The sequence below is a fragment of the Ammospiza caudacuta genome, chromosome 1 (genome assembly GCF_027887145.1).
Source record: "Ammospiza caudacuta isolate bAmmCau1 chromosome 1, bAmmCau1.pri, whole genome shotgun sequence".
Classification (NCBI taxonomy): Eukaryota; Metazoa; Chordata; class Aves; order Passeriformes; family Passerellidae; genus Ammospiza; species Ammospiza caudacuta.
Window position 1 is genome coordinate 45835518 of NC_080593.1, and position 26066 is coordinate 45861583.

Below are 26066 nucleotides of genomic sequence, written 5' to 3' on the forward strand. Positions count from 1 at the left end.
CCAAGGTCAGTTTTTGAAGCACTAAGATAATCTTTGCAGTGCTCTTTGCCTCCCAGAAGCAGGGTTTTGGGAAAATTGGCTCCTCAGCATTATGGCAGAGTACCGTGTTTTGGAAGGAAGGGGCAGATATGGAGAGGAAATGTTGGGATGTGGCAGGTGCAAGGAGATGCGCCCTGAGGACCAGCCAAACCTGTAGAGAGCAGTCAGCATCCCTCTTGCACACTCAGCTGCTGACTCACAGGGTTTTGTATGACACATTAAATTATCTCACTAAAATAAAATGTCAGCTCTCCCCAAGGGAGACACAGGCACCACCACTGAAAATGAGAGTGGGGGAAGACAGGGTTTTCCTCTCTTGGAAACAGCTTTCACTCTGTAGCATTTCAGCATTAGATGCACCAGACAGCCCAGTCATTGTCTTTGAGTTCTGCTTTTCTGGCTTCCTCAGTAGTCTGTTGCAGTCTGTATGTTTCTGTATGCAGAAAAACACATGGTACAGAGCCCCAATCCAGAGCACTCACCCTAATTTAACACAAGATGCTCAGTAGATCAAATTCCAGCTGATGCTGTTGAGGACTGTTATGATACAGTAAGGTGAGCCAGGTCCCTCTGCTGTGCCAAGCTCCTGCACTGTAACAGCAACAAGAGAGCCCCTGAGAACTCCTGGATTTTCATTTCCCCTCCTCCCCTTCTTTAGGGAACACATGTCCCTATCCATTTGCCTCCAGAGGAGACTGAGAGGGACTGAGCCTGGTTCTTGGGGCTATGATGGACTCAGACATGCATAAATTGGCAACAGGCAGGCAGAGGAAGCCTGGAGTTAGGAAGCTTTGTCAGACTTAGCTGAATGGACATTTATTTATGGAAGGTATAGATATTCTACCTTCTCCTCACATTTCCTTATGTGGCATTTTTCCCAAAATATTCCTTGTGACCTGATAAACTCGATCTCCTCACCTGTGCTTTGAACCTGGTTAAGGAGCCTCTCTGTATCTCCTGCAGAACTGGAAATATTTTAGAGGCAGCTACAGCTGAGGTCCTGGATCTGAGATAGTCTAAACTCCCTCGGGATAGTCTAAACTCCCAGGCCCTTCCACCCACATATTACCACTGGTTTGAATTGAGGAGTGTTTTTGCTTTGCTCATTTCTTACAGACAGGTTTCTAATTTCTCCCTCTCCCTGTGTGTCAGAAGGGAAGTGTGTCCAGCCGAGCAGTTGAGTGCTAAGAGAAGGGTGCTGGTTGGATTGAAAGCTGCTTTCAGAGCTCCCCTGCCACCCTGTAGCAGCTATGGATTGCCAAACTCTGTCTCAGTGATGCTTCCTGGGCTCGTTGGAACAGGCAGTTTTAAGAATGACATGACCAACCCATTTTGCTTAGTAATGACCTGGAATCTAATCCATGCTTTAAAATGAGGGATCATGGACATTTATTTTTCAGTAAAGGCAGTTGATAAGATGAAATTGTTTCAGATAACTGATTTAAACTGCTGCATATTACAGCATTGGCTTATGTAATGTGGTCATTTGGATTTTCTGGTTAGCTCTGTGTTCCCGAAGTGTGGAGTACCAGTAGATATTGTCATTAGCAGCAATAAAGGAAGTTGCAGATTGATCTGCTGATGTGCTAAGCACAGATGAAAGAGATGAGGGATGGGAGTCCATAAAAAAACTTAAAAAACCCTAATAAGACAGGATTCTGTGGACTAGGAGTAATGTGTTAGAGCCTCTGTTCCAATGCTAGGAAAGAAACGTGTTTCCAGAAGAAAAAATTAGGCAAAATATATATAATAAAACCTCAGGTGAGGAAGCAAAGGGCCCCAGTGCAGGGCTGTGGTTGGAGGGGCTGTGGTTGGTGGCTCCTCCTTGCAGGAGGTGGGCAGCACCTGGAGTGCAAGTGCCTGCCTGTGCAGAGCAGCACTGCAGGCAGAGGGCTCTGTGAGTGTGTGTGAAAATACATCTTTCTGCCAAGCTGGACTTGTGCATGTGAGGAGTCATGGGGTGTGTGATAAATTCTATCTGCCTTTTTTCGCAGAGGAGGTTGAGTGAGGTAGCAGTGCCTGGGAGTTGGAGCTGAGATTCATTTCTACTCAAGATGTGCTACATGGCAGAATCACCGGTTAAATGTTACTGCTTAAGAGAAAAGCAGGTGGAGAGCGCAGTTTAGGGCTACTCAGAATTTTCTAGCATAAAGGCAAATGTGGAATTTGAAGAAAATATTTTTTTTCTCCTGAGGACATCTAATGAATGTTACTGTTTTTAATTTCTAGCTCTGACGTTGACAGTGCTGTTGCTCCCTTGGCATTTGAAATTCTGAGAGCGGTGGGACATGAAAATATCAAGACTCCCAAGTGAACAATTTTTGACCATCCTTCTGAAATGTGCAGGTTGTGTACCTTGCTCTGCACCTTGGTCCTGCAGGAACACCTTCAGGTGTGCTGAGCATTTAGCAATCTGAGCTGCAGCATTTTCAGAATTTGAGCTGGCTTAGGAAGGGAGGGAAGCTGGTTCAGGGGTGGGGAAGGGGTAGTTTGTTTTTTAAATCCTTGTAAGGATGAATTCTTGGTTACTACTTTGCTTTGCTGGCATTACATGATGTAGCTCAAGTATTTGATAGTTTGAAAGTGTAAATTAAATGAACAGTAGAGTTACTTCATAATATAAAGTGTTTCACTATTTCAAGCTAGTTAGAAATGCTAATTTATCTTTTGGACCAGGTGACTGCCTTGGCTGTTCATCTTAAAAGGGGTCACCTCATGCTTGTGACTGGCACTAGAAAATACCTTTTTATCAAGACAGGCAATATTGTTCATCTCAAGCAACCAGTACCAACCACTGTTATCACACAGAGCCTGTGTGTTGGGCATGTAAGGATAGATGTTACCCGGGTTTCTACTCACAGCCTTGTACTCACTAGCCCCTCCTTTGTCTAGCACTGCTCAGCTTAAGCTACAAGGGTGGACTGTTGTTCTCAGCTGCCAACTCCTGGCTGCAGTTGAGAACAGGTGTGGTGATGACCCTGGCTGTTTGTCAAACCCCCAGTAAAAGCTGGTGCCCTAGAAAAGGTCCTCAGTGTGTGTAGAGTTAAATTCTTCTCCACATGTGCTGTGGCTGATGTCAGTTTGTCAGTGCACCCACCAAGCACAGGTGCCTGTGACAGCTGCTGCTACACCCCTGCTCTGACAGCCCCGTTACCCAGAGTATGTGGATGCAAGCAAACAGCCCCATGCAAACCGACTTCACCTTGTGTCTTACAGGAATTGTTTTCTTACATTGCTTTAAATACTGCCATCTTTCAGCTGGAGTTACTAGAAAAAGGGAAGAGTGAAATGCTGGCTATTATTTGGGGTAGTGTTTTACAATAAGAGTCAAGGGAACAAAGCTGAATTCTTTGTGTGAGCCCTCTCCCTCTGCAGCAGAAGGGGAAGAAGGCTGGTGTGGCTCCCTTCAGCTCTCAGCATCTTGAGCCAGGAGCCTCTGCAGCAAAGCCTGCTCTGATCTCCTGCTGGCAAACTGCTGCCTGCAGTGGATGTGCCTGGAGTGCTGCTCCCAGAGCTGGTGACAGCTGCACGGTGCACACGTGCAGCCTGCGGCTGAGCCGGCAGCCTCACAACCACTTTGTCCCCTTGCAGTCACACAGGTGCTGCCTCAAGGGAAGCCAGTCACACACAGGTGTTGTCTTGCACTGCAGCTGAACACTGAGGACACCTGAGAAGGGCTTTGAACCAGCTGAGAGCTTGTGGGCAAAGGATCTTTCCCTGTCCCTTAGTGCTGAGGGGAGCTGAGGCTGCTCACCCTTAGTGAAGCCCTGAGATGTGGGGCCGGCAGGCCTGGCACCAGTGGAGTTGCCTCACATCTATGCCTGCCCCACGCCAGGGACCCTGCAGGGGCAGGCTGGTGCCTTGGGGACTGCAGCAGGAAACCTCCAGGCTATGAAGGGTAACTATGCCAGAGTGGGATCCAAGAGGAAAACTATTCTTGTCTCCTTCCACTTAAGTGGTCATGCAAGTCCGGGACTATTTCTTAACACACAAATACATTTTGTGATCTGAAATAATTTGACACAGAATGAATTAAAAGTTTACTTTAATTTTGAACCATTTTATAACTGCATTTTTCTCATGAAGCATCTGTATCACAGCAGGCTACAATAACTTTGGGATAAAAGGCAACTGGTAAACTGTCCAATACAAGGTTCCAAATAAACAGTTTTTACTGGCCCCTACCCAGACATATCCCAGATAAAGTTTTTGATCAAAAACATGAAATAGATCCACCTGCTTATTTTAAGCATATTAAAAAGGAAACTAATTGGACCATTTCTATTTGTCTAGTTTTTTATACAAAAAGGCTACACAATGTTACACTTTATTCAGAATACAGTTAGAGCGATTATGAATTAGTGTTCTACACCTTTACTCAATCCTTAAAAATTAGAAACTGCTGTAGCATATTCACTATAACTTAATACTACGAGAGACTTTAAAAAAAACTAACAACAATTACTGCAAAAAGAAAGGCTACTTCCAAAGCAAGCAAGGTCAGTACCATTACAGAGATTTAAAAAAAATAATAAATTTTAAACAAGCAAGGCTAGGGTTTGATAAATTCCATCTTGCAATTCATTCTTGTGCATTCTTCGTTTCTTGAATCACTCCCAAAATCCATTTGTATTATTACTCCTCGACCAAAAAGGACCAGAACAAAAAGTTTACTTCAATTGTTCCCATAGGAAACTCAGCTTGGTTAGTGTGTCAGGCACTTTCTGAGATACTAGCCCACCCCTCGAGCCCTCTCAGCAACTCTACAGGCCAATCAATGCAAGTTCACTCAGATGATACAGCTGCAAAGAGAAAAAACACAGGTGTCAGTGCTCCTGAGTTGTAAAGGGCTGTTGTAACACATCAAGACTGCATGAAGCCGGTGCACAAGACGTTACAGTTAATTACTTCCACACTTCACGGCAGAAGTCAGTTTGGAGTGTGCTCGTTGTGTGTTTCCAGAGCATTTATTTATTATTGTGGCACACTAGGACCCAGTCGAGCCAATCCCTCCCTGCCAACCAAGTCCTCAGTCCAGTCAGCTGTTTTTCTCTTTTTGTTTTGTTTTTAAATTCAAGGTTGGAGCTTCTTACCTAAAGGATGATTTACAGGTCAGTATCGAACCAGGCCAACTGATTACTGTCACCTGGAGGCAGCCCATCCATAAGGTCCTGGGCATGGCCAAGATCTGGCAGACCATCAACTGGGTAGTCAGCACCAGGGTGGTGGCCACCCATTTCATGTTCCATCATAGGGTCCATACCCAAGGCATCCTGACCGTATCCGCCAGAGTGGAAAGAACGGTAGCTAGGATCTAAGAAAGTTAAAGGTGGCAGAGGGAAAAAAAGCATAATGTTAACAGATGTTAGATGCATCAGAAGCTGCAAGTATCAGTGTGTGAGGAGATCGTGTAGCCATCTAATTGTTTTCTAGTTCAGCCAAGTTCAACACAATCTGGTGCCTGCCCTTAACAGCTATTCCATTGTTCGGAAAAGCCTTCCAGTAGGATTCTGCAGACAAAGCACACTGCAGTCAGAAGCACGAGCAGATTCCAGCCAAGCCATTAGTCTGCACAATCAACAGTACTAAAATTCAACAATACTGCAGCAAAACCAGGCTCCAAGACTGTAGACTTGCTTCTGAAAGACTAGTCAAAAATAGCTCAGAATCCTTAGGGATAGGCTTGTGTTCAAATCTATAGACACTCACAGACTAACGCATTCAATACCAGCTTGGTTGTTTTAAAGAAAAACTGCACTATTGGAATTGTCAAGTCCATTTGTAAGGAATGGAAAAGATTTCTGGAAACAACAGCTCAGCAGGAGGTGTTCCCACAGGACTCAGACAAGAGACACTGGTTTTGCATGTTCATACGGCTCCCATTTCAGTGCTGCCAGTGGTGTTGCAGAAACGGGTTATTTGAACTGGCAGTTCCCCATCTGCCTGTCAGTTTGCAATACCTTGCTGAAGAGTAAATTCACTCTTCACTCATTTGCAGTTCTCCTTTAAAACCTATGACTTGACTTCATCCAATTGCAAGTTTAGTCAGGGGGAGCAGAAGACACGTACCATCTGGGCGGTATCCAAGAGGCTCTCCCTGGGCACCGATATCCAGTCCGAGATCCGCTGTCTATGTGTACACAAAGAATTACAAAACAGTTTTAACATCGGCTCTTTCAGCCAGCACCAGTAGTTCTGAGTTTAAAAAGCTGTAAAGCTTGCCCTAAATCCCTTTGAACAACTGCTCTGCAGTGAGCACTGCAGCACTGCTGTCAACATGAAATGCCTTTTTAGCTAAGTATCTACATCCAACATGCAATAGCCAGATTTAGGAATCCATAGATCACTGGAAGAAGGGTTCTGTCTGGGAGTGAAAAAGATGAGGAAGGTCTAGGAACATTCCTCAGGTACACCTGTGCAGATCCTGCAAGTCAGATATTCCCAAACCAGCAACAGAGCTTTAAAGAGTTCTGAAGGAACCTCTCCCATTTGTTCAATTACAGAAGTAATTGCCTGCCTGTAGAGCAATTGTCTAACTTCAGTCTCAAAGAGATATTCCATTTTAGCTTCCCCCCATCCATTCTTGTGGTACATAGAGGTTTTAGGAAAACAGAAAAGTAAGCACTGAAATAACACAAATTAAAGGCCACTGTCCCTTGTGTAGTAGATACATGCCAGACAAGACAAGCTAGACTCATGAATCTTAAGAATTGTGGGAAGACAAAGAACGAGTGAAGCTTTCCCTGTATCCCATGCACACAGACTGACTTTGATTTACTGTGTAGTCCATTAAAAATGAAAAAATGCCATGTGTGATAATGAGCCTGCAAACGTATTCAAGTCTGAAATCTCAAATGTATTCAGGTCTCAGGACAAGCTGAATTCCCAGCCCAAGATTACTAATCCTGCATTGTTGGCTTGATAGAAGCCTCACAGGACGTTTTATATTTATGCTTCCCTCATATCACTCATGTTTCTATTTTTACATCCAGAGTTCATCAGGTTTTGACAAGCAACACAGAAAAGTACAAAGTTCTTGTATACAGCCAGCTTTGCACACTAGCAAGCATAATGAGCATTACACTCTTCAGCAGCAGCAGCAAAGAACAGACTCTTCCTGTCTGCCAGGGAAAAAGCGGCTTGAAGGCTGCTTACCACACGTTCACTGCACCTGAACACAGAGAGTGAGTAAAGAAGGTACAGCCACCACACAGCTGTGTAAATGTGGGCCTGCATCACTGATGGCATCTACACTTCACTGGTGAAGGAGGGAGAACACAGAAGTTCTAACACAGATCACAGAACTCACCTCGTTCCAAGCCATTGGCTCGGTCCGGAACAGGGAGCTTGTCAACTCAACAGAAAGTCGCTTCTTGTAGTCCTGCGGTTTGTCCTCAGACATTCTGAACAGCACTGCAGCTGCGTAGGTTGCTGCCGAAAGGAAGAGTGATTTTAGCAGAGGTCAAGACTTCTACCAACTCTTCTAACACAAGTATGAAACCAGCCTTAAGTTCACTTACCAACACCCTCATTCCTAGAATGAAGCAGTTCTGTTAAAGGAGCAGTTGCACCTTCAGCTTCGATTGCTTCAGCTGCCTCCTTGTCTTGAGCCAGTTCACAAAGTACACCAGCAGCTACTCTCTGGATATTCTCAATGGGAGAGTACAACAACTGCAACCAAACACAAGGCTTCTTTTAGCTCTTCCACTTGAAACGAGCTCTTCAGCACACTCTGACTTAGCAGCTCTATCCAGGAAGTGCAACAAGAGCTGTTTTATTTCTTTTGCTAATAGGTATTATAGTGCTGTCCTGAGCTCTCACTTACCTGCACAAATAGTGGAATGGTATTTAGACCCCTGATTACGATTCGATTATGAACATCACGTGCAAGAATGTGCAGGGCTCCAGTGCAGCCCTCGACAATTTCTTCCATACGCACACCCTCCTGGTTAGAGAGAAAAGGCAAATTTTGAATTTGAGATATTGCATACTCTTTTCTTAAGTGACTATCAAAAAGCCAACCAGCAGTTCCAACTAATCATTTAACTCATCCCCTGCATTTACCCTCTTCCCCTAAGCGCAGGCCTTCAAACTTGACATCCCTGCTACAAGTCAGCCCAGTGTACCCACCCAAATTCAGTAGTGAAGCATCCCAGTGGGATGCCTCAGTGGCTTTTATAACGAACTTCCCCTCTGATAACACCATCTCTTGTTCTACAACCTGGATTAGCCCCGCAGTTACTAAGCTGGAAACAGCAGTTACCAGAAGCAAAGAGGTCCCTTCCTTCCTCTGCAGGAATTTACTACACTGCTGTACTAGGAGATGCTGCTTCCATTTGCTGTGCTAAGCAAACCCCTGCTTTGTTAATATGTTTAACAGGATAAAAAAAAATCCAATTGAGATTGATCTTGTCACACACTGACCTGGAAGCCAAAGAAATAACAATTACGGAGCCCGCACAACTTCTCAGTACTTTTACAGGTCTCAGCACCCTTGCAAATATGCAATAAGCTGTGACAGCATTCTTAAACCTATTCTTCTGAGAAGGAGGAGGAACTTCTGGTTTCCTGGTAGAAAATTATTTGCCTTGCCAGAGTAGGCAGTACTAGAATTTCTGTGAGCTCTAACATTTGGAATTAAATGCTCAAGAGGTTATTAAAATAAGAACCAAGGTTTGTTTTGGCATCCTGATTTAAGAAAAATCTCAGGTCTGCCACGACAGAGCTATCAGCACACAGATGATGACCTAGAGCAAATGGGACAACAGTTCTTTAGCCCAAGCCCTACAGGACTGAGGTGCACGGACAATGAGGAGCTGGAGAGAACTTTGATAGGTGCAGTGTCAGGGAGGGCACTCACCACAAACTGCTGTTGTGTCCCGCCCATGGAAGTGCGTCGCTGGGTATCCTGGTGTGCTCTAACCAGCAACTGCACTAGCCTTGGGATAGCACCTTGTTCACGCAGCGGGGCGTGGTTCGCAGGACACAGGGCCAGGTTGCGGATCAAGCCAACAGTAGCCTGCAGGTAAGGAGCGGGTGGGGAATAAGAGAGCAGGAGAGGTGTGATTGCTTTAGTGACTTCTTTTAATCAGTTCATCTGAAATGTTTAAATCTCTAAGAGTATACACTAAGTTGCTCAAGTGAAGCAACTTCTCCAGCAGACAAATTGTATCCCAAACACCATGGGAACAAAGAATTTTTCACTTTTAAAGTTACATTTTAAAGAGCAACAGTTTTCAGTTTCAGCTCTGGCAGTTTTTAACCATTATTTACCTTGATCAAAGGCCAGTGTGAGGGTGGGTGCAACAGCTTTACCACCACTGGGAGCCCGTAATGGAGACGAACTGCATTTTGAGCCATCTCTGCTTCTTGGTGTCTGCTGGTGAGGTGACGGAGCGCACAGATCGCAGGTTCCGTGATGTCTTCCCTGTCCCCAGCCCGGAGGACTGTGCGCACCAGAGCCTCGATGCCACCAACCTGGCACACCATCATCTTGTTCTTGTAATTGTTGCAGGTAAGGTTAGAAAGGATGCCAGCGGCACAAGTCACAACGTTAATATCATCTGATCCTAAAAGCTGAACTAGAGTTCCTAGAAGGCCTTCCATGCCCTCCTGCAGAAAAAAGAGGGGAGAGAAAGTTAAGTCTTCTTTTTCACTACGTTGACTTTTGCTCTTGATCCCTTTAAACAAGCCCTTTACCTGCTTTGTTGCAGCATCTGACAGATTTCTCAGAGTCCAGAGACAGTTCTGGACAAGACGCTGGCTTGGATCTGTGAGGTGGAGCCCCAAAGCTTGCATCCCACCTGGAAGATGGTACAGATTTGACACCATTACTCAGATTTTACACCATACTCTGATGCTCACCTCATGAGCAGTCAAGTCCTTCTTTTCCTTGACATCTAAGTGCAAAACCTCACAAGCTTTTGGATCCTTCTTGTCAATATCACAATATGGCTGGGACCCTAGTCCTTCTTCATAGGAAAATAACAACCCCCTGAAATTCCCTGTGTGACACTGGGCCTTTTAAATGTGTGCATATTCTCAGGAATGCATCCTGACAACACTCACCCACTAATAGTTAACAACACAGTGGAGTTACTAAAAACAGCCACCCTTTAATAATTCTGCATACTAAAGGCCTCCAAACCTGGTTATGGACTTAAGGACCAACCCAAGTTCATTTTTTGATGCTGGCAGTTTCTGTTTTTGGTGGAATGAACTGATCCCAAAGCACTATGTAGATTTTTAAGTTAGAATGAGTACAATGTACTTACCAGCCTCAACAATAGCAGGTTTGTTGCTGGAGCAGACTGACAACACCTTCAGCACCCTACTTGTGGTCCACAATAGTTTCTCGTAAGTATAGGTCCTCATTATGTTTACTAAAGCCTGGGGTCCGCCACTTGCCAGAATTATCAGCTGAAAGACAACAAAAATAATATTTGTCTGTCACTTCCTACACATGTCAGCAGGTAGTAAACGTTGCTGGCTTACACCCCTCATGGTTACAGTTCCCTAAAAAACCATTCCCATCTGCTTATGTGGACTGTAAGTTTTACAGTCTCACTATAAGCACAGCAGCATTTCTGCAAGATAATTCCTGTATCCCTCCCCTCTTGCAAGGTCAGGAATGACTGGCAAAAGCCAGTGGCATGTGGCTTTAGATTCAGAGTCAGGAGGTCAGTACACAAGAACTGTCAGGCCATTCATCACAAGCTTGCTCATTTTAACTACTTCAGCACCAGAGGCACCTACCTTACTTTCTTGATTGCCATATGCTAAAATCTGAAGGCAGTCTGTTGTGATGGCCAAGAATTTGACGTTTGTCTTGTTGAGCAAGGCCACCATTTTCTGCAGCCCACCAGCGAGACGGACAGCCATCTTGGCTCCTTCCTGATGTAACAGGAGATTGTGAAGAGTTGTAATGGCATAGAACAGCACAGAGTCCACTGGAGACCTGAAGAAGGGAAAATCCTCATGAGTACCTGCTCCTAGCAGACCCAACTGCAAAACACAAGCACTGTCTCAGTAGTGCACATACCCCAGCATTTTAACCAAAGCAGGGATGCCTCCTGATTTGAAGATTGCCAGCAAGCCTTCACGGTGATGTGAAAGGTTGTGTAGTGTCCCTGCAGTACACCGGGCTGTCTCCACATCGTTTGTGTTTTGCATGGTACGTACGATGGCAGACACCATCTGAGGAGATCTCATAATGGCGTGGCGAGACGCTTCCTTCTTGGACAGCTGATGAACCATAACTGCAGCCTTGTTCACCACCACCTAACACAAGTGTTTGAATAAAGCTTTTAGTTTTGAGGTCACTGAAGGTGCCCCAAAAGCAAGCGTCACCCAGGCAAAGAAAATACTTACCTGGTCCTCATCATTCAACAGTTTGGTCAGTTCTGGGATCGCACGAGTTGCAAGTTCAGCATCATCTTGGTAGTTTATCAAATTAACAACAGCATGTTTTAACATCTGGGATGGCTCAGCCAGGCGCTGCACGTTGGTTGGATGAGCTGCATCAAACTGTGTGGATGGGATCTGCATTCCTTCATCCAGGGTTTCGGGGAACATAGCTGCACGCACCCTCTGAGCTCTAGTCATTGCATACTGGCCATCAATATCTGAAAACAAGGCAAGTCATCATAATCTCAAACAAGGGATAAAAAGCTCATCATCCAGATTGGCAGTAATTGAGTAGTTAGGTTTCTGTATTACTAAACTGCTGGTCCAAGCAAAACTGTTTAACAGAAAAGGCCTTACCTGCAACTTGCTCCTGGGTGAAGGACTGAGAGAATCCCTGTTCCCACTCATACAGCACTTGTGTTGTGTCCACATCTTCTTCTTCAGGATTTCCCTTGCCACTCAAGGAGGGAGCAGTTGTTGTGGCCCCAGAATGGATACCAGAGTCCAGATATGATTGCTGCTGCCAGTGACTGACTGCTGCTTTTCTGTCTGGCTCCATTGCCATATCCAGCTCCATCAAGTCAGCTGTAAGAAATCATTGGTGAACAATTAAGTTTAGTTCAATTGCTCCAGCATGTATTAATCCTACAAGAGATGACAGAGATTTTAAATTAAAATAAGCTGTTATAAACAACTTCCTCAACCCAGCACTGCAGGTGAGCAGCAACTTCAAACTGAGACTATATGTTGAACCAAGGCAGACATGGAAACCTGAGGAACAGGCAGAACAATCACTGCTATTGTGGCTGTCCTGACCTTACAACAAACTTACAACAAACTTGTCTGAAGGTTTGATTTCCAGTGTAAGGTATTAATTACTGTAATAGAGCAGATGTTATTCAACCTAAGTGACTTTGGAAAGTTAAAAAGAGAGGGATAAGGAGTCTTCTAGATTCTAGTAACAGAAATTGTAATGCACTATGTACCTTGAGTTGCCATGTTCCTTGTTATGCTCCCAGAACTCTTCCTTGCACCCTTTCAGAGATCCTAAAAAAGAGCAAGGTTAGAACTTATTAAACACTAATCAGAGCTAGTAAGACAGGATTTCACATTAGAACACTGGAATTGCAAACTAAGACTTGGCACATCTTGCCATTTCATTACTACAGTGAATATACTCCAATGCTAATTAGCAAACCTCCATGGACAGACATGCAAAAGAACTCAATGTATCACCCAGACTTCTGTCAGGTTATGTGTAAGATATTCTCTCAGAGCTACAAGAGAACAAGAACTGAAGACTGACCATGACAGAGCTATTTTTCACTCCTCTATCTTTGCATAAGATGAAGTCCAGACATTAAATTCCAGAGTTTGGAAATGCCACAAAGACAATGGCTAAATGTCACACTTCCTCATTTCCCTCAGAGATAAGCTACTTAGAAGATACTAGAAAAACTGATAAAGGGCTACAACATGAATTTTCATGGGGAAAGCTGAAATGACGATGTAAGGCAAGTTGCACAAAGACTGCCTAAAGAAGCATAACTGCACTTCCTCCTTTATTTCCTCCCTGTGCCATAAGAATAAAGGTGTCTTCCTACAAAAAAACTCTTCCTTGAAGTTAAAACTAAAAATTGAACCAGCCTTATTAAAAAAAACCAAAAAATCTGTCCTTCAGTAGAACACACTTTTGTTGTTTGCACAGAAAACCAAGATAACTGGGGGCAAGGAGGCTGAAATATGATCAAATGCCCTATATATAAATTTTCACTATGAATCTCCGTTCCACATCACCAAGCAGTTTGGAAGTATTTGCACCATAAATCTGTACCTATCTCTTCACTAACCTAGAAAGGCTACAGCTCCACAACAGGTCACTTTTATTTCATTTGCTCCCCTTCCCCCCACAGTCCCACACTGATTCCAGCACAGACACAGAGCTGGTGACAGCCTAATCTGGGAGCCAGCCAAGCAGAGACATTTGTAGTGGGAGCTTGTGCAGGGAGCAAAACCATCTCTTGCAGCAATCAGCTTTCACTGTTAGGTGTTAGAGCTGTGCTGATCCAAACATTCCTGCACAATGAAGTAAAGGCAGTGCACTAACCCCTGAGAGGACAGGTCTGTAGCGCTGCGTCAGGAGAACAAAGTCCACCTGACTTTGCTGGATTTGTGTAAAGACAGATTTCCCAGTTTAAGAGTTTGCTTCAGGAGCACCTTTTAGAAAATCATAATTAAACAGAGGGCAGGCCCGCAGTTTTAAGTCTCACAGGGTAGGTGGGACAAACATATTTCACGGACTCTGAGCCAGCTGCAAGATACTCTGGCAGCTCCTGAGCAATCTTGTTGCTTGGCTGTACAAATGCCAGTGCTGTTTGTCCTGACTGCACTCCCACAACTTCTGGCAGCAACCCTTCCCTGGCTCTTTTAAAATGGGCAGTAGATCTGCATCTGCAGCAGATAAACAGCATTAAGCTGATATAAGACATTACACAACATACAATAAGCATCCTGCTGTGCAGCTGGAAACTCCAAACTGGTCCTTCTCCACAGCCTGGAAGAGATTGGCCAACTCAGAGTCTGCCCTTGACAATGGGCATGGAGGATGTGCTGAAAATACACACACTTCTTCCAGGCCCTTACCTTGGATTCTTCCAACATGCTGTTAGGAATTTGAGAGTGGTAGTGGCAAAGAAAAACTTAAGTCTCACTGTCAGTTCACCACTGATTAAAAAATTCTAATGAGTAGCTAAGTTGAGAAAGTGCCTATACAAAAGCTTGGTAGCTCTTTGCAGGTCTTCTGCATTACTTTGTGAGTTCCATTAACACCTTCCAAACAGAAAGGGAATAGCAGTAACAGTAAAATTTGTATCTTTGCTCCCTGCAGTCCACACTCTAAGTCAGATGTGACACTTCCAATAAAAAATTTGGCACGTTCTAGCTGCTATATGAAACTTCCAATATGCTTAGCACAAAAAAGATCTATTTTTACCATAAACTTTCCCATCTCCTCCATCGGGACTATGCTAAAAAAAGGATCACCAAACTGGTTTTGAAGTTGACTGTTTCATCAACCATTATGTTAAGAGCAGTGACTATGCTTTGAGACATTTACTACCACCTGAGATTTCCATACACAATGAGGGGCTTGGGAAGAACATTTATCGTTTTCTCCACTGCTGAATTCTGCATTAATGAAGGCAACTGGCCTATAGCACCTGCACTCTGAAATTGCTGTTTCAATTTCTGCAGCCTGAAGAGATCAGAAGAGCAGCTCTACCATCAGGTAAAATCCAACAGACCAGAGTAGCCACTGAACAGCAGCATTGTTCCAAAACAACACTGAAGATCACATACAAAATAGCAATGAAGAATATGAAGTGTTCAGAAATGCATTCCAGTGACATTCAGTCTTTGGAATGCTGACCCGTGATCAGCCTGCTAGTTGCATCTGCAAGTTCCAACATCCTGATGTGCATTTCACACACCTGCAGCCCCCCAGGAATTCCTGGTAGCTTTTTCAATTGTTATTTAGATAGGGAATTTGGTTTAATCCTAAAAGTTCAAAGTGCCAAACAAAAGTAGCCAGGGTTTGGTTTTGGGTTTTCTGCAGTTGAACATTCTCTCATCTTTTCCTTCACATTCTTTTTAAATTTTACAAAGGGGTAAACTGAGTCCAGGCAAGCTGCTGGCTTTGTCTTCCTGTTTGTCACTCTCAAGGTGAACCAACACATTTACAAAGGGAGTGACACCACCAGGCTCGCTACAAACACTTGTGCTGCTCATTTTCTTGACAAAATGGATCAGTACAAGGTCAGCCACACACATCTCAACCATCAGGAAGAGACAGAAGGCCTCAGTATACTTTACAAACAAACTTTAGCAGGGCTGCAAGCTTCGCAATTTTTGAAGGCTAGCAGGCACTCAGAAGTGGGAATTCTGATAAATATCACATTATACAGTTCACATGAATGTGCTGCTAGGAGTTAAGGGACTCGTTTCTCCCCATGAGACCATGCACTTGCTTAGCAAGCATCATCAGCTTTGGGTTTAAAGGAAGGTTAGGGTTTTTTAGACTATGTATTAAACAACTCATGTGAAGAGCAATTCAAGACCTTGCACTAGGCTGTATTATGTGGTATCTGCAAGCTTAGAAGGCACACGAGCTGATAATTTCAATCCACTACAGAAGACAATTCAATTTTCTTGATTTTTGAAAGGAATGAAAGAAGTATTAGGTATTATTTCTGATCATGTATTTTTATTAGATATTAATTTCTGATTCTGGAAAACTGTTGCCTACAATAGTTCTGAAATCTGCACAATTCTCTTCTTTAAGACTGACTCAAATTACACCTGACTGATCTGCTAAACAGTTCTTTTTAAAGTAAGTCAAAGTCTGCAAGTCTGCCATAAATCCTTTGAGAGCAGTATGTTATTAAAACTTGCAAAAGAAACCCAGACTGATCCATCCAAACACCACGAACTGTTGCACACAAACACCCTGCCTGACCATGTTATCCTGCTCTTTTTCTTTGTCTCTCTCTCACCTGGGACAGGCCAAGCAACTGCACCTCTAAACTCCCCATGAGTTCTGAATGATACATTTGCTTACACAGAACAAGCTGATCGTCTTCTGACAGTCACAGCAGTTAACAATGTGTATCACCTACACACAAGGGAAGAGAAGCACCTGTACTGAAAAACTGTTTTTCTTCAAGTGTTCTGAAGTCATTGCAGCCATTCCCAAGGTGTTACTGAAAGCATTCTTTGGGTCTGATATTATAACTGGTCTTTGCTGCTTGCCAATGATGTTGCTTGTGTATCTGCTTAACAAAAGCCCATAGCCAAAATATACAGGCAACAGCAGTTCCACAGCTGGTAACACCAGAGAGCACTCATTTCTATGACCCAAGTCCTTGTATTTCAGTTCTTAATGTAGCAGAAGCTTCCTAATTAACCTTAGTTTTCAAGTTGGGAATTTGAAAAATACATCCAATTAAGGAATTATAAAAAAACAAATCAAAACAAAACAACCCTTTTTAATCTTCCCCTGGAAGTTGTTAGCCTGTTTTCTAGAAAACAAAATGTGGGGGAGGAGGAATTATTCAAGCAAGACAATACTGACAGTGGAAACATCAGGGAAAAAGCTTTCATGGTATAAAGGCACTTTAGGCAGGAGTGGCTGAACTGTCTCTAAGCAGTTTTTGGTCAAACCTAAGCCCCAGATACAAACACACAACAGACAGACCTACTGCTACTGATCTTTGTCTCATGAAGAGGAGAGTCGAACTGCTGTAAACTTGTAATTATTCCTTATCCAAATGTGGATAAAGTTCTCTCCTCCCATATCCACCCACAGGTTCAAAAGAAAACTGAGTTTTTATCTGGCTGTATTGAGCTCTGGTAAAAGTACCTTTGTAGGTAATTTTGGAGGTCCTTCATGTACCAGATGCTTCTGTAAGATTGGTAAGAATTTCTGGAAGGACAGTTTTGGTGCTGTGTGTTTTAAGGAATGTTAGAAGTCCGTGGTAGGAATGACAGCTGGGGTTTACAATTTTTTGAAAAAAAAAAAAAAAAAAAAAAAAAAGAAGATACTTTATTTGAAAATAGATACAGAATGTGCTTGAATTTCACTCTGAAAATTGCATTTTTAAAGATTTATTTTTCTTGTACAAAGATAGCACAGGGGATTACAAACAACAGTTTTCCTGGAATGTATTTCCATATCCAGTAAACAAATACTGAAGAGCATTCCCATATTCTGTCCCCAATAGTAGCATCTGCAGTCCTCAGCCACACTGTCCCCTCTAAAAGAAACAGCCACATACAGTGAGTATAGATTATTTTGAAGTTAGTTATGTGCAAGTATTATTGGGAAACGAGTCACCCACCAATACCAACTTCTGCACACCAGTGCTTTAAGGACTTGAATGGACAAAAGCTACTATGAAACTCGCTGCAAAGTGCTCCTGAATAATGATTATGGGCTGCAAATTATCACATTAAAGCAATGCACCACTTGGATATTTTTAGAGAGAGAAAAATTAAGGTTTATCTTATTATCAGTACTAGGAACAGGAATATAAAACTTCACATATTTTATATTAATGTCAGTATACCTTCTGCTTTTAACAGGGTGATTTTTAATACTATGTAAAAATGTCTTCAGGTGGCTTATGACAAAACATCTTAACCTAGTGGAAGAAACTCGGACAGTATGTAATACCAAAAGGAAACAAGTCAAACCATGCAGTCTTATTCCACTAATAGGAAAAAAAAACCTATAGGCTTTCACAGCTTGAAAACTTTTCCACCTTTTTTGGTTACACAGTAGAAACATTCATCTATAGCCTTCATTACTACTTCAGAAGAAGTGCCATGGCAAGAGATGAAGCAGTATTACTACATTTAAGTGTTGTGCCAAGATGTAGCAACTTGCACTATTTCAGAAGTTCTACTGAAAACTAAGAGCTACCAGTAATCTTGACCTGAATGCCACACACTGAAATCCATCTTAGTGATCCTAGACTGCAACTGAACACTCATTTATTAACTATACCTTGTGGCAAAACTGCTCTGATTGCTCCTCCAAGCAACATTTGTTAGTTAGCATCACTCCCTCCTACCACTAGGCTATTCTTGCTTAGCGAACTATTTCTCTTCTTTCCAGTGATAAACTCAGTATCCTGTGTAATCCATCCAGCTCAAATTTATCCAAGCAGGAATACTTCAGCCAACACATTCTACTGATGCCTGCAGAAAGTTAGAAGATGCCTTGCAAACAACAATACATGCTATCTTAGCTTTAGCTAATCATATCATAATAAATTAGACTCCGAACCCAGAACATGCAATAGTGTTAAAATGGTCTTTAAATTCTCTTATTATTAAGACTGAAAGTCCAAGGTTTGTTTTTCCTAACAAACTTCAGGAAATTAAGAAATCTGAATATCTGCTTTACTGACCTCAATGGTTAAAAGGTCCCAATTTCTCAGCCATCAGCACCTTTAAGACATGCTGGAAGAGGCAACAAACTAGCTCGGATAACCCACAGATTTAAAGAGGGAGAGTGTGCTGATCTGCCAACGCTCACTGCAAGTCACCTCTATTTCAGCCATTCTTCTCTGCTGCTTCATTTCCAATTCATTATTTCCTTTTTCCTCCAGGCATCCCAGACTGTTATTACATCAATTGTCCTGGCTTCTCAGCCTTTGTCTTCTGCCTTAGAAATTATCTAAAAATTCCTTTCTGTAACAAAGGCAGAAAAACCTTCCTATACTAGCCTTTGTAAAAGTTTTTTTTTAATAAGAGTTTACTTCATGCCACACACAAAATAACTGAAAATAGAGAGGCAACACATTATATCAGCAACCTAAGACCAAGAGTATACAGAGTTTCTATTCACATGCCCATTGGCTAAAGCAAACAACATGTGAATATTTCCTTCTTGCTATACTTCTCCAAGTTGATTACAACTGCTTGATGGAACTGTAATGCAGGCAGACTGGTAGCCTTGACTAAAACACTGGGTTAGCTGTATTTAAATACAGAACGTGTTCCTCAAAAACGTCTAGTGAAGGAAAGATTTAAGTTACAAGTTCCAAAAAACTCAAGGCTTGTTTTGGAGTCAAGAGAGTCTTAAGCAAATGTGACAGAGGAGGGAAAGGGGCCACAAGAGCTTTACAATAGCTGTAAAGTTCCAGTCTGCCCCTCTGGAGCACTACAGAGTGTTCTGATACAACAGGACGCTCACCTGTTTTACCTTTCCCTTCCTCCTAAAAGAGAAAGCAGGCTAGTAAAGAATCATACCTCTGCCTAGCTTGCAATGTTCAACTACTCCTAAGTTTCAAGTGCACTTGAGACTATAATGTAAGCATAGCAAGAGCCACATTTTGTTTTGCTCACCTCAAGTACAGAAAGCCACCCAGGATGTGGGTAGTTTTAATCAACTGCTGAAGAGCAACTGTGCGTGGACTGACAGTTCAGGTAACAAAAGGTATCAGAAGCGGAGGTCAGAGATTTCACTTCCAGCTGCAGCCCTGTGCTGTGCTCAGAGCAACTAACACAGCATAAAGGCACAAACAGCTTGTGCAATTCATCAGGGTCTTCACAGGCACTAAGGTTTAAGTACCCTTTTAAAAACAACTCATTAGAATTCTCAACAAAGCAAGAGCTAACAGTGGTCTAAGAGGCACTGGCAGCCAACAAATACCTCAGATAACTAAAGTACAAAATGATGAGAACTTGGAAGAGAATTCAGAACAAACACATCAGGAAAGTTACTAAAAAAGAAATAAAAGTTCATCCTGGCACCAATCTGCACTACCATGCCAGAAGATGAACTTTGAAACTGTAGAACCAGCTAGGAAGCCTCTGCAAACATGAGGCTGGCAATATCATATAAAAGTTTTCCTTTTGAAAGAAAGGAGATGCACAGTACTTTCATTCTTCTAGAGCAACTGTGGTGGAATTACAGACTGATGGGACACACAGATATGTCTAAATGGACTTTTAAACTTGTAACTTTTAAATGGTTGAAGTTTACTACTACCATAATTTCTTATCAGCAGTCCCCTACATAATTTTGCTTGATGCTGGCCAGAGGCACATGGCTGGGCACCCTATGCAATGTAAAGAAAGCACCTCTTCACACAGTCACATACTCTTAATCAAAATCATACTGCAGGAGCTGAAATTTAACAGTACTGGATCTTGTCCCTTCAGAAATTAAGTGTTTGAATCCACAGCACAGTTATTTCACCCTTTACCCAGAGAACATTCAGGAGTTACAAGAGGTCTGTCAACCCAATCCTTTACATTCAAAATCACAGACAACTATACCAGGAGCTTCTAACAGGATCTGCAAACAAAACACTCTCTGTCCTAGGTGTTTATTTGTCCTTTCTAGAAACTTCTGGTTGCCTCTAAGAGCTATAAGCAGCACCTGCGTTCAAGTTGACAAATCAGCAGGTCATGTTTGAAAGTAATGATTTAAGAGAGCTTTTTATCAGCAAGTATAACATAGCATTAGCAAAAACTTTCACTTTATTAGTTGGCAAAATAGACCTCAAGCACTTAAGTATCCTCCTGACTGTCCAAGACAGGAGCTGATCATAATCTTAAACGTTATGATGTAAAAACTGCTTCAAATCTAACTCTGGTGTTACACATCCAACTTGAGAACAAAAGTAATGAACTTCCTCACATAATGTACATATCAATCCCCTGACAGCAGTTTGTAGCTCAGTATTAGAGGACTGGTATGACAGCTTCAAGTTTATGAGCTTGCATTAAGTCATAACAAGATTATCAACCCAAATACTCTCATGTCTTAATTATTTTAACCAACTAAGTACCAGCACCACAAACAAACTCAAAACAGTTACTAATCACTTCCGTTCAGCAATGGATTTGGGATCTTTGGGTCACTGGCACACACTTCCTACTAGGGCTTTGTGTAGCATTCACTAAGTTTGAGTATCCTCATGGCTGGTCAAAACATTGAGAGTGTTATTATCACAGCTTAGAGAGCTCCCACCTTTTATTTGCAAGACACAGATATGTACATTATGCACACTCCCATCTTCCTTGGTTAGGGATGAGCCAGTGTTTCTATCCAAGGTTTAGTCTGCCAGCAGGACTCAAGTAATAAATATGCAGTGGTTTACAGCTTTTGGTCCATGTACCCGTACTTATCACTGAGTAAGGTGACTGCAGTAGAGAGCTGGCAGTAGATAGGATTGAAATTCATTCTTTAGTCTTACCTAGTCACACACACACAAAAAAAAAAGTTGCCATTGTGATCATTTAGAGGCAACATATTATAATTCAGACAAATATTATACCACATTTCATTTAACACTCAAAGTTCAGCGACAAAACCACTGCCAGCCCCCTGCCCACATGGTTTTGTGTATCAAAAAGACAATGGTTCTGCAGTCCTTTAACACAATCATGTGCCTCCCTAACAACAGACACTGTTACAGGAATACCCTTCCCAGCCTCATCGTGCATGGCTTCAAACACTCACTTCCACACCAACACAGGAACAACTCATCTCTCTGCCAAACGAGGAAGTATCTACCCATAATCCAGTTTCTTCTTAGACTGCAATCACACAGTCAGCCCTGAACTTGGAGGTTAAACATTAATCTCTACAGTTTAAAAAAAGTGATCAGTCATAATTACACTGACAAAGGACTTATGAATCTGAAAGTGGCTGTCTTTGCTTGTCTGTCAGAATAACTCTGTATTTACAATAAAGCATACCAACACTCTAAAAAGGACTGTTCAAACAACAAACATGCTAATGAATTCTGACACTAGAAGATGTTTCTTCAACTCACTCTTAATTTAGGCAAACTGCTAAGGGAGCTGCATTTAGCAGCACCTTTAGGATGTTAAGATTTCTGGCCACTGGAGGGCACCTGAAATGTTGCCAGGACAATACAGAACTACTTTCTACAGTTGCTGCAGAGTTGGCAAACTTATCCAATTTATACAAGACTTTTTAGCACAGTAAGTCAGCCCAGAAATGCTGGTTCCAGCAAATACACGTGGTGCATTTGCCAACTCCGGCAAAACCCAGCTACTTCATACTGCTTTTTAAATGCAGCAACACAGAGTATGAGATTAACTCTTTCACCCTTCTACGTCAGTCCTCAAACAAGGCTCCAGAGTTAATTTAGTATTAAGTAACAGAGCAAGCACTTCCCTTCTGCAATACCAATCCAGCCAATGTACACTATTTCCTAAAGTCTACTTGGAACAGGAATAGAAAGTTCTGGTGTAAACTAACATGCACCAAACTTCCCAAGGCAATGAAAGCACGGGATGAATTTGCTTCCACATCAGAGTAAACAGACTCAGGAGGTCAGGCTGAGCTACAGGTATGTTTCACCTGCTCACCTCATCTACCTGGTGCTCCACACAGACAGAAATGCCAGAATTAGGCTTCCATTAGTTCTCTCCCTTGCACCTAAAGTTACCTGTCAGCAAAGAAACAAAAGCACAAAGCCCCAGAAACTGAAACAACTTTTCTGGCTCCTTTCTTCTCATGTGAGGCAGCACAGGCTACACAGTGCCAGCACAGTTTAACACACTACCCTCCTGGGCTAAAGCCTGATCCCAGACTACAGCAAGTTTTACCTTGGAATCAAGTGCCAGAAATGGATATTAAAAGTTAACCACTGTCAGGCTGCCTTATGTTGGCAAGTCTAGCCAATTCAATCGGTGCTTAACTGGAAAATCAGAAATATTGCCCTTCCAGGAAAATAATTTTATCTAAAGAGACAAGAAGAATCACACATCCAATACTTACTGCCAAGTTTACCATTTCTAGGTTCCCACCCAGTCAGCCAGCAAGGCACTGGGCTCAGAGTTTGCAAGTGCACGTTCTGAGGACACAAGAGCAAGTCACAGCTGCCTGCACAGTTTCTCACAGGTTTTATCAGGCTTTGTGAAGTATGATGTTCAAGATAAGTAAGGTCAGTCCTGATTTTCCTGCCACGGTATGCAGGCTACCACAGTCACAGAACAAGTTTTGCTGCAGGCAACTGCAGGATAACCACAAGCCCAGCATTACCAGTTTAGCTATGAATTAAGGTAAGTGATTTTGATTACTGCTGTATTTGCACACTAGTCTGCCTACTAGACAATACTCTGCAGAAACATCCTTATCCAGGAGTTTCAGACAGTACATTCAGACTTCGGTTTCTGAGACAGAAGCCTCCAGCAGCCATATTTCCTGCTCCATTCCTTCCACCTCCCTTTCCACCCCTGAAAACACTGCAAAATCAGAACACCACTAGTACTAATCTCCTGCCTTAACATCCCCAAAAGCCCAAGTCTAACTCTTCAGAACACGGTATTTCAGGATGCTAATTCAGATGTAGAGTCATTATAGATGGACAGATGTTTCAGAAAAAAAGTCATTATGTCTGAAGGGCAAGCAGGTTCCACAGCCAAGGTCTGGTAAGCCACTTACTGACACACCACAGTCAGAGCAAAATGCTGGTGTCCAGAGTAGATACACACCATGCAAAGAGCCCACTCTATCTATAGCTTAGCCAAGGAAAAGCAAACTTCGTTGATAAGGCTGTAACACAGCATTTGAAGAACTGATTTTTCCAATCAAGCTTTACTTTGTATTAAATCCTTGCTCCTAGAGGCTATGGTGCATGGCATTGTCCTTTCCAACACGGTGTTTTTACTTATTTCTCCCCTAGACCTTGTGAAATGATCAACCATACAGACGAAAATGAACATTCCCCTGGATATCAGTTTACACCCAAATAGAAAATAACTGCACTAACAGATGAACAAATGTAACACTTCTTTAGAACAATCCCAGAACAATGAGACAATGTAATTTTGAATTGAATAGCTGAATTTAGAGAGCTTTAAACTCTTGCCTGAATACCTAAGCAGCCTCATTTGCAACAGTACCAGCCATTAGATAAACGACACAGCAGTCACATACCTGCAGCTGTCAGCACCTTTTTATCAAAAGTGCAAGATCAACATTAGGTTCCTGGACTGTTAGGTACTGAAACTCACATTATAACGTGGGCCAATACACACCAGTAAGTTTTGCCGTTTAGGCTTTTTTTTTTTTTGAGCCTTGCAGTAGTACCGTTTTGTCATTCAGAAGCAAAATCATAACTATGAAGTTGCTGACTGGTGTGTGAACTTAGATCAAGAAAACCCCGACACTCTTTCAGCTAGTTTCCTCTGTCTTCGCCTTGACTGTAGCCTCAGTACATAAAGATCCTGTTTTACTAAAACCCCTCCTTGATTTCCGTCCGTCGACCTCAGCATACCAGCCCAGCCTCTTTCCATTCACCACTTGCATACTTTGGGGGATGGGAGGACCACAGATGTCTGGAATATACAAAGTGTCAGAACAATGGCTGCTCCATGAGAAAGAGATCAAGAAGTAGCTGATTACAAAGATCAACACTGCCATTCCTGAAGTCACAAGTTGCCCGTGGTACCTTCACACAGTCTGTTCTCTCTTTCCAGTTAGGATAATTTTCTGAGAAGGTTTTTGGAAAGAGACAAAAAAAAAAAACCACGGTCCAACGTCCTACATCGAGTTTTAACTAGGGAAAAATGCAAGGTTTTGCTAAATTTAAGAAAACTTGCTGCTCTAGGAGCAGCTAATCACGCACATTGGAAATGAACTAAGCTTTGTTAAAAAAAAAAACCCCAACTACACAAAAACAAACTAAACCAAAACCAAACAACAAACCACAAAACAACACACCGTTCCTAGAGAAGTGAGTGCCCTAGATAGTTCAGGGAGTAGCCGCGAGTTGGTCCCCACAGCTCAGCACCGCGGCACTCCTGGAGCGGCCGCGCTGCCCCCGGCCGGCCGCGGGCGCTTCCCCTCGCAGCGTGGGAGCCCCCACAGCACCCCGAAACGGTGGGTGTGAACAACTTAATGTGATGGCTCCCAGCTCCGGGGAAGCTTCATTCCGCTAACACCCAGAAGCAGCAGCACAGCCTCTCCAGCAAATATGCAATGCCACTGAAAGCGAAACCCCACAAGGCAGCAGATTAGTTATCTCCCGCTGACTGCAGTAACCGTGATTAATTATATTCCGTACAAATAAACCCGTACCCTGCTCTCTTCCCCCTCCTATCGCCAAAGGGGATCTGCAGCCCACCGGCGAGTTAGTACTCCCCTAAAAAGGGAGGGGAAAGAGCCTCTAAAATAATAATAAAAAGGTCATTAAAGTACTCCGGGCTCTGCCGCAAACGAGAGCGGAGCCGGGCGCATGGACTCGCCTTCTCCCGCAGCCCAGAGCGGCCACCCCCTCGCCCCAGGACGAGCTTCCCAAGAGACACCTCGGGAGCTGCAGCTGCCGCTCCTGCAGCCACGCAGCTGTCCGGACCTCCCAAAAACAAGAGCCCTCGCTCTCTTCCTTTCCTGCCCCCCCACCTCTCTCCCACCCCCGCTCCCCCCCTCCCCCAGCCCCGTCCTTCCCGCCGGGCACACCCTAGACCCCCTCACGGTCGCGAGGGTTCCCGGCCCGGGTTTGCCCCAAGTTCCCGCCGGAGAAAGCGGCACTAACGTTGGAAAAAGGGAGAGCGCAGGGTCCCCCCGGGCTCCGGCGGCGGCTGTTGCTGCTGCCCGGGCGATCCCGGTCCGGTCCGTCTTTCCTTCCTCGTCCTCCCCGCCGCCGCCTCCTCCTCGCTCACGGCGGTGCCCCCGCCGCTGGCTCCCGGGTGGCGACCGTACGGGGCGGCGGTGTTTCTGTCCCCCGAGCGCCACCGCCGCCGCTGCTCCCAGCGCCGAACCGAGCGAGAGGCTTAAAATGGCGTCGCTCACAAGGAGGTTCTTATAGCGAGCGCCGGACCCGGCTGTGTATCCTGCCGCCGCGGCCGGGCCCCGCGCGCGCATTCCATAGGCGCCCGGCGCTCAGGGCAGGCAGAGGGAGGAGGAGAAATAGTGCCCGTCTCCCAGAGCGGAGGGAGACAGGGAGCGGGGAAGTGGGACGCGAGGGGGGAAGGCCGGGCCAGGCGGCGCTGGGCAGGGCTGGGCAGGGCTGGGCTGGGCTAGGCTAGGCTAGGCTAGGCTAGGCAAGGCTAGGCTAGGGGCAGGGGCAGGGGCA

General features: G+C 43.8%; 2 protein-coding genes across 3 annotated transcripts in view; one reads left to right on the forward strand and one right to left on the reverse strand.

Moving 5' to 3' along the window:
- The window catches only part of ULK4 (unc-51 like kinase 4), a 209986-nt gene extending 207633 nt beyond the window's left edge, over positions 1 to 2353 (forward strand). Inside the window, exons 37-38 of the mRNA XM_058808529.1 lie at positions 538 to 594; positions 2269 to 2353. Coding sequence (XP_058664512.1) covers positions 538 to 594; positions 2269 to 2353 — 142 coding nt within the window. The remainder of the gene's footprint in view (positions 1 to 537; positions 595 to 2268) is intronic.
- Positions 2354 to 4055: 1702 nt separating this feature from the next.
- CTNNB1 (catenin beta 1) lies at positions 4056 to 25760 on the reverse strand. 2 transcript variants are annotated; one of them, XM_058819469.1, is made up of 16 exons: positions 25527 to 25759; positions 12432 to 12492; positions 11803 to 12030; positions 11410 to 11663; positions 11081 to 11319; positions 10795 to 10996; positions 10314 to 10458; positions 9739 to 9842; positions 9313 to 9651; positions 8900 to 9058; positions 7865 to 7984; positions 7560 to 7710; positions 7349 to 7470; positions 6109 to 6169; positions 5133 to 5353; positions 4056 to 4841 (listed from the first exon to the last, which is right to left on the reverse strand). In XM_058819469.1, exons 2-15 carry the CDS (start codon positions 12442 to 12444, stop codon positions 5145 to 5147), a joined length of 2346 nt encoding a protein of 781 aa, XP_058675452.1. In that variant the 5' UTR covers positions 12445 to 12492; positions 25527 to 25759; the 3' UTR covers positions 4056 to 4841; positions 5133 to 5144. The 2 variants fall into 2 exon arrangements, with proteins under 2 accessions (XP_058675452.1, XP_058675462.1); XM_058819479.1 differs by lacking the exon at positions 5133 to 5353 and having other exon boundaries at positions 25527 to 25760.
- Positions 25761 to 26066: the final 306 nt, after the last annotated feature.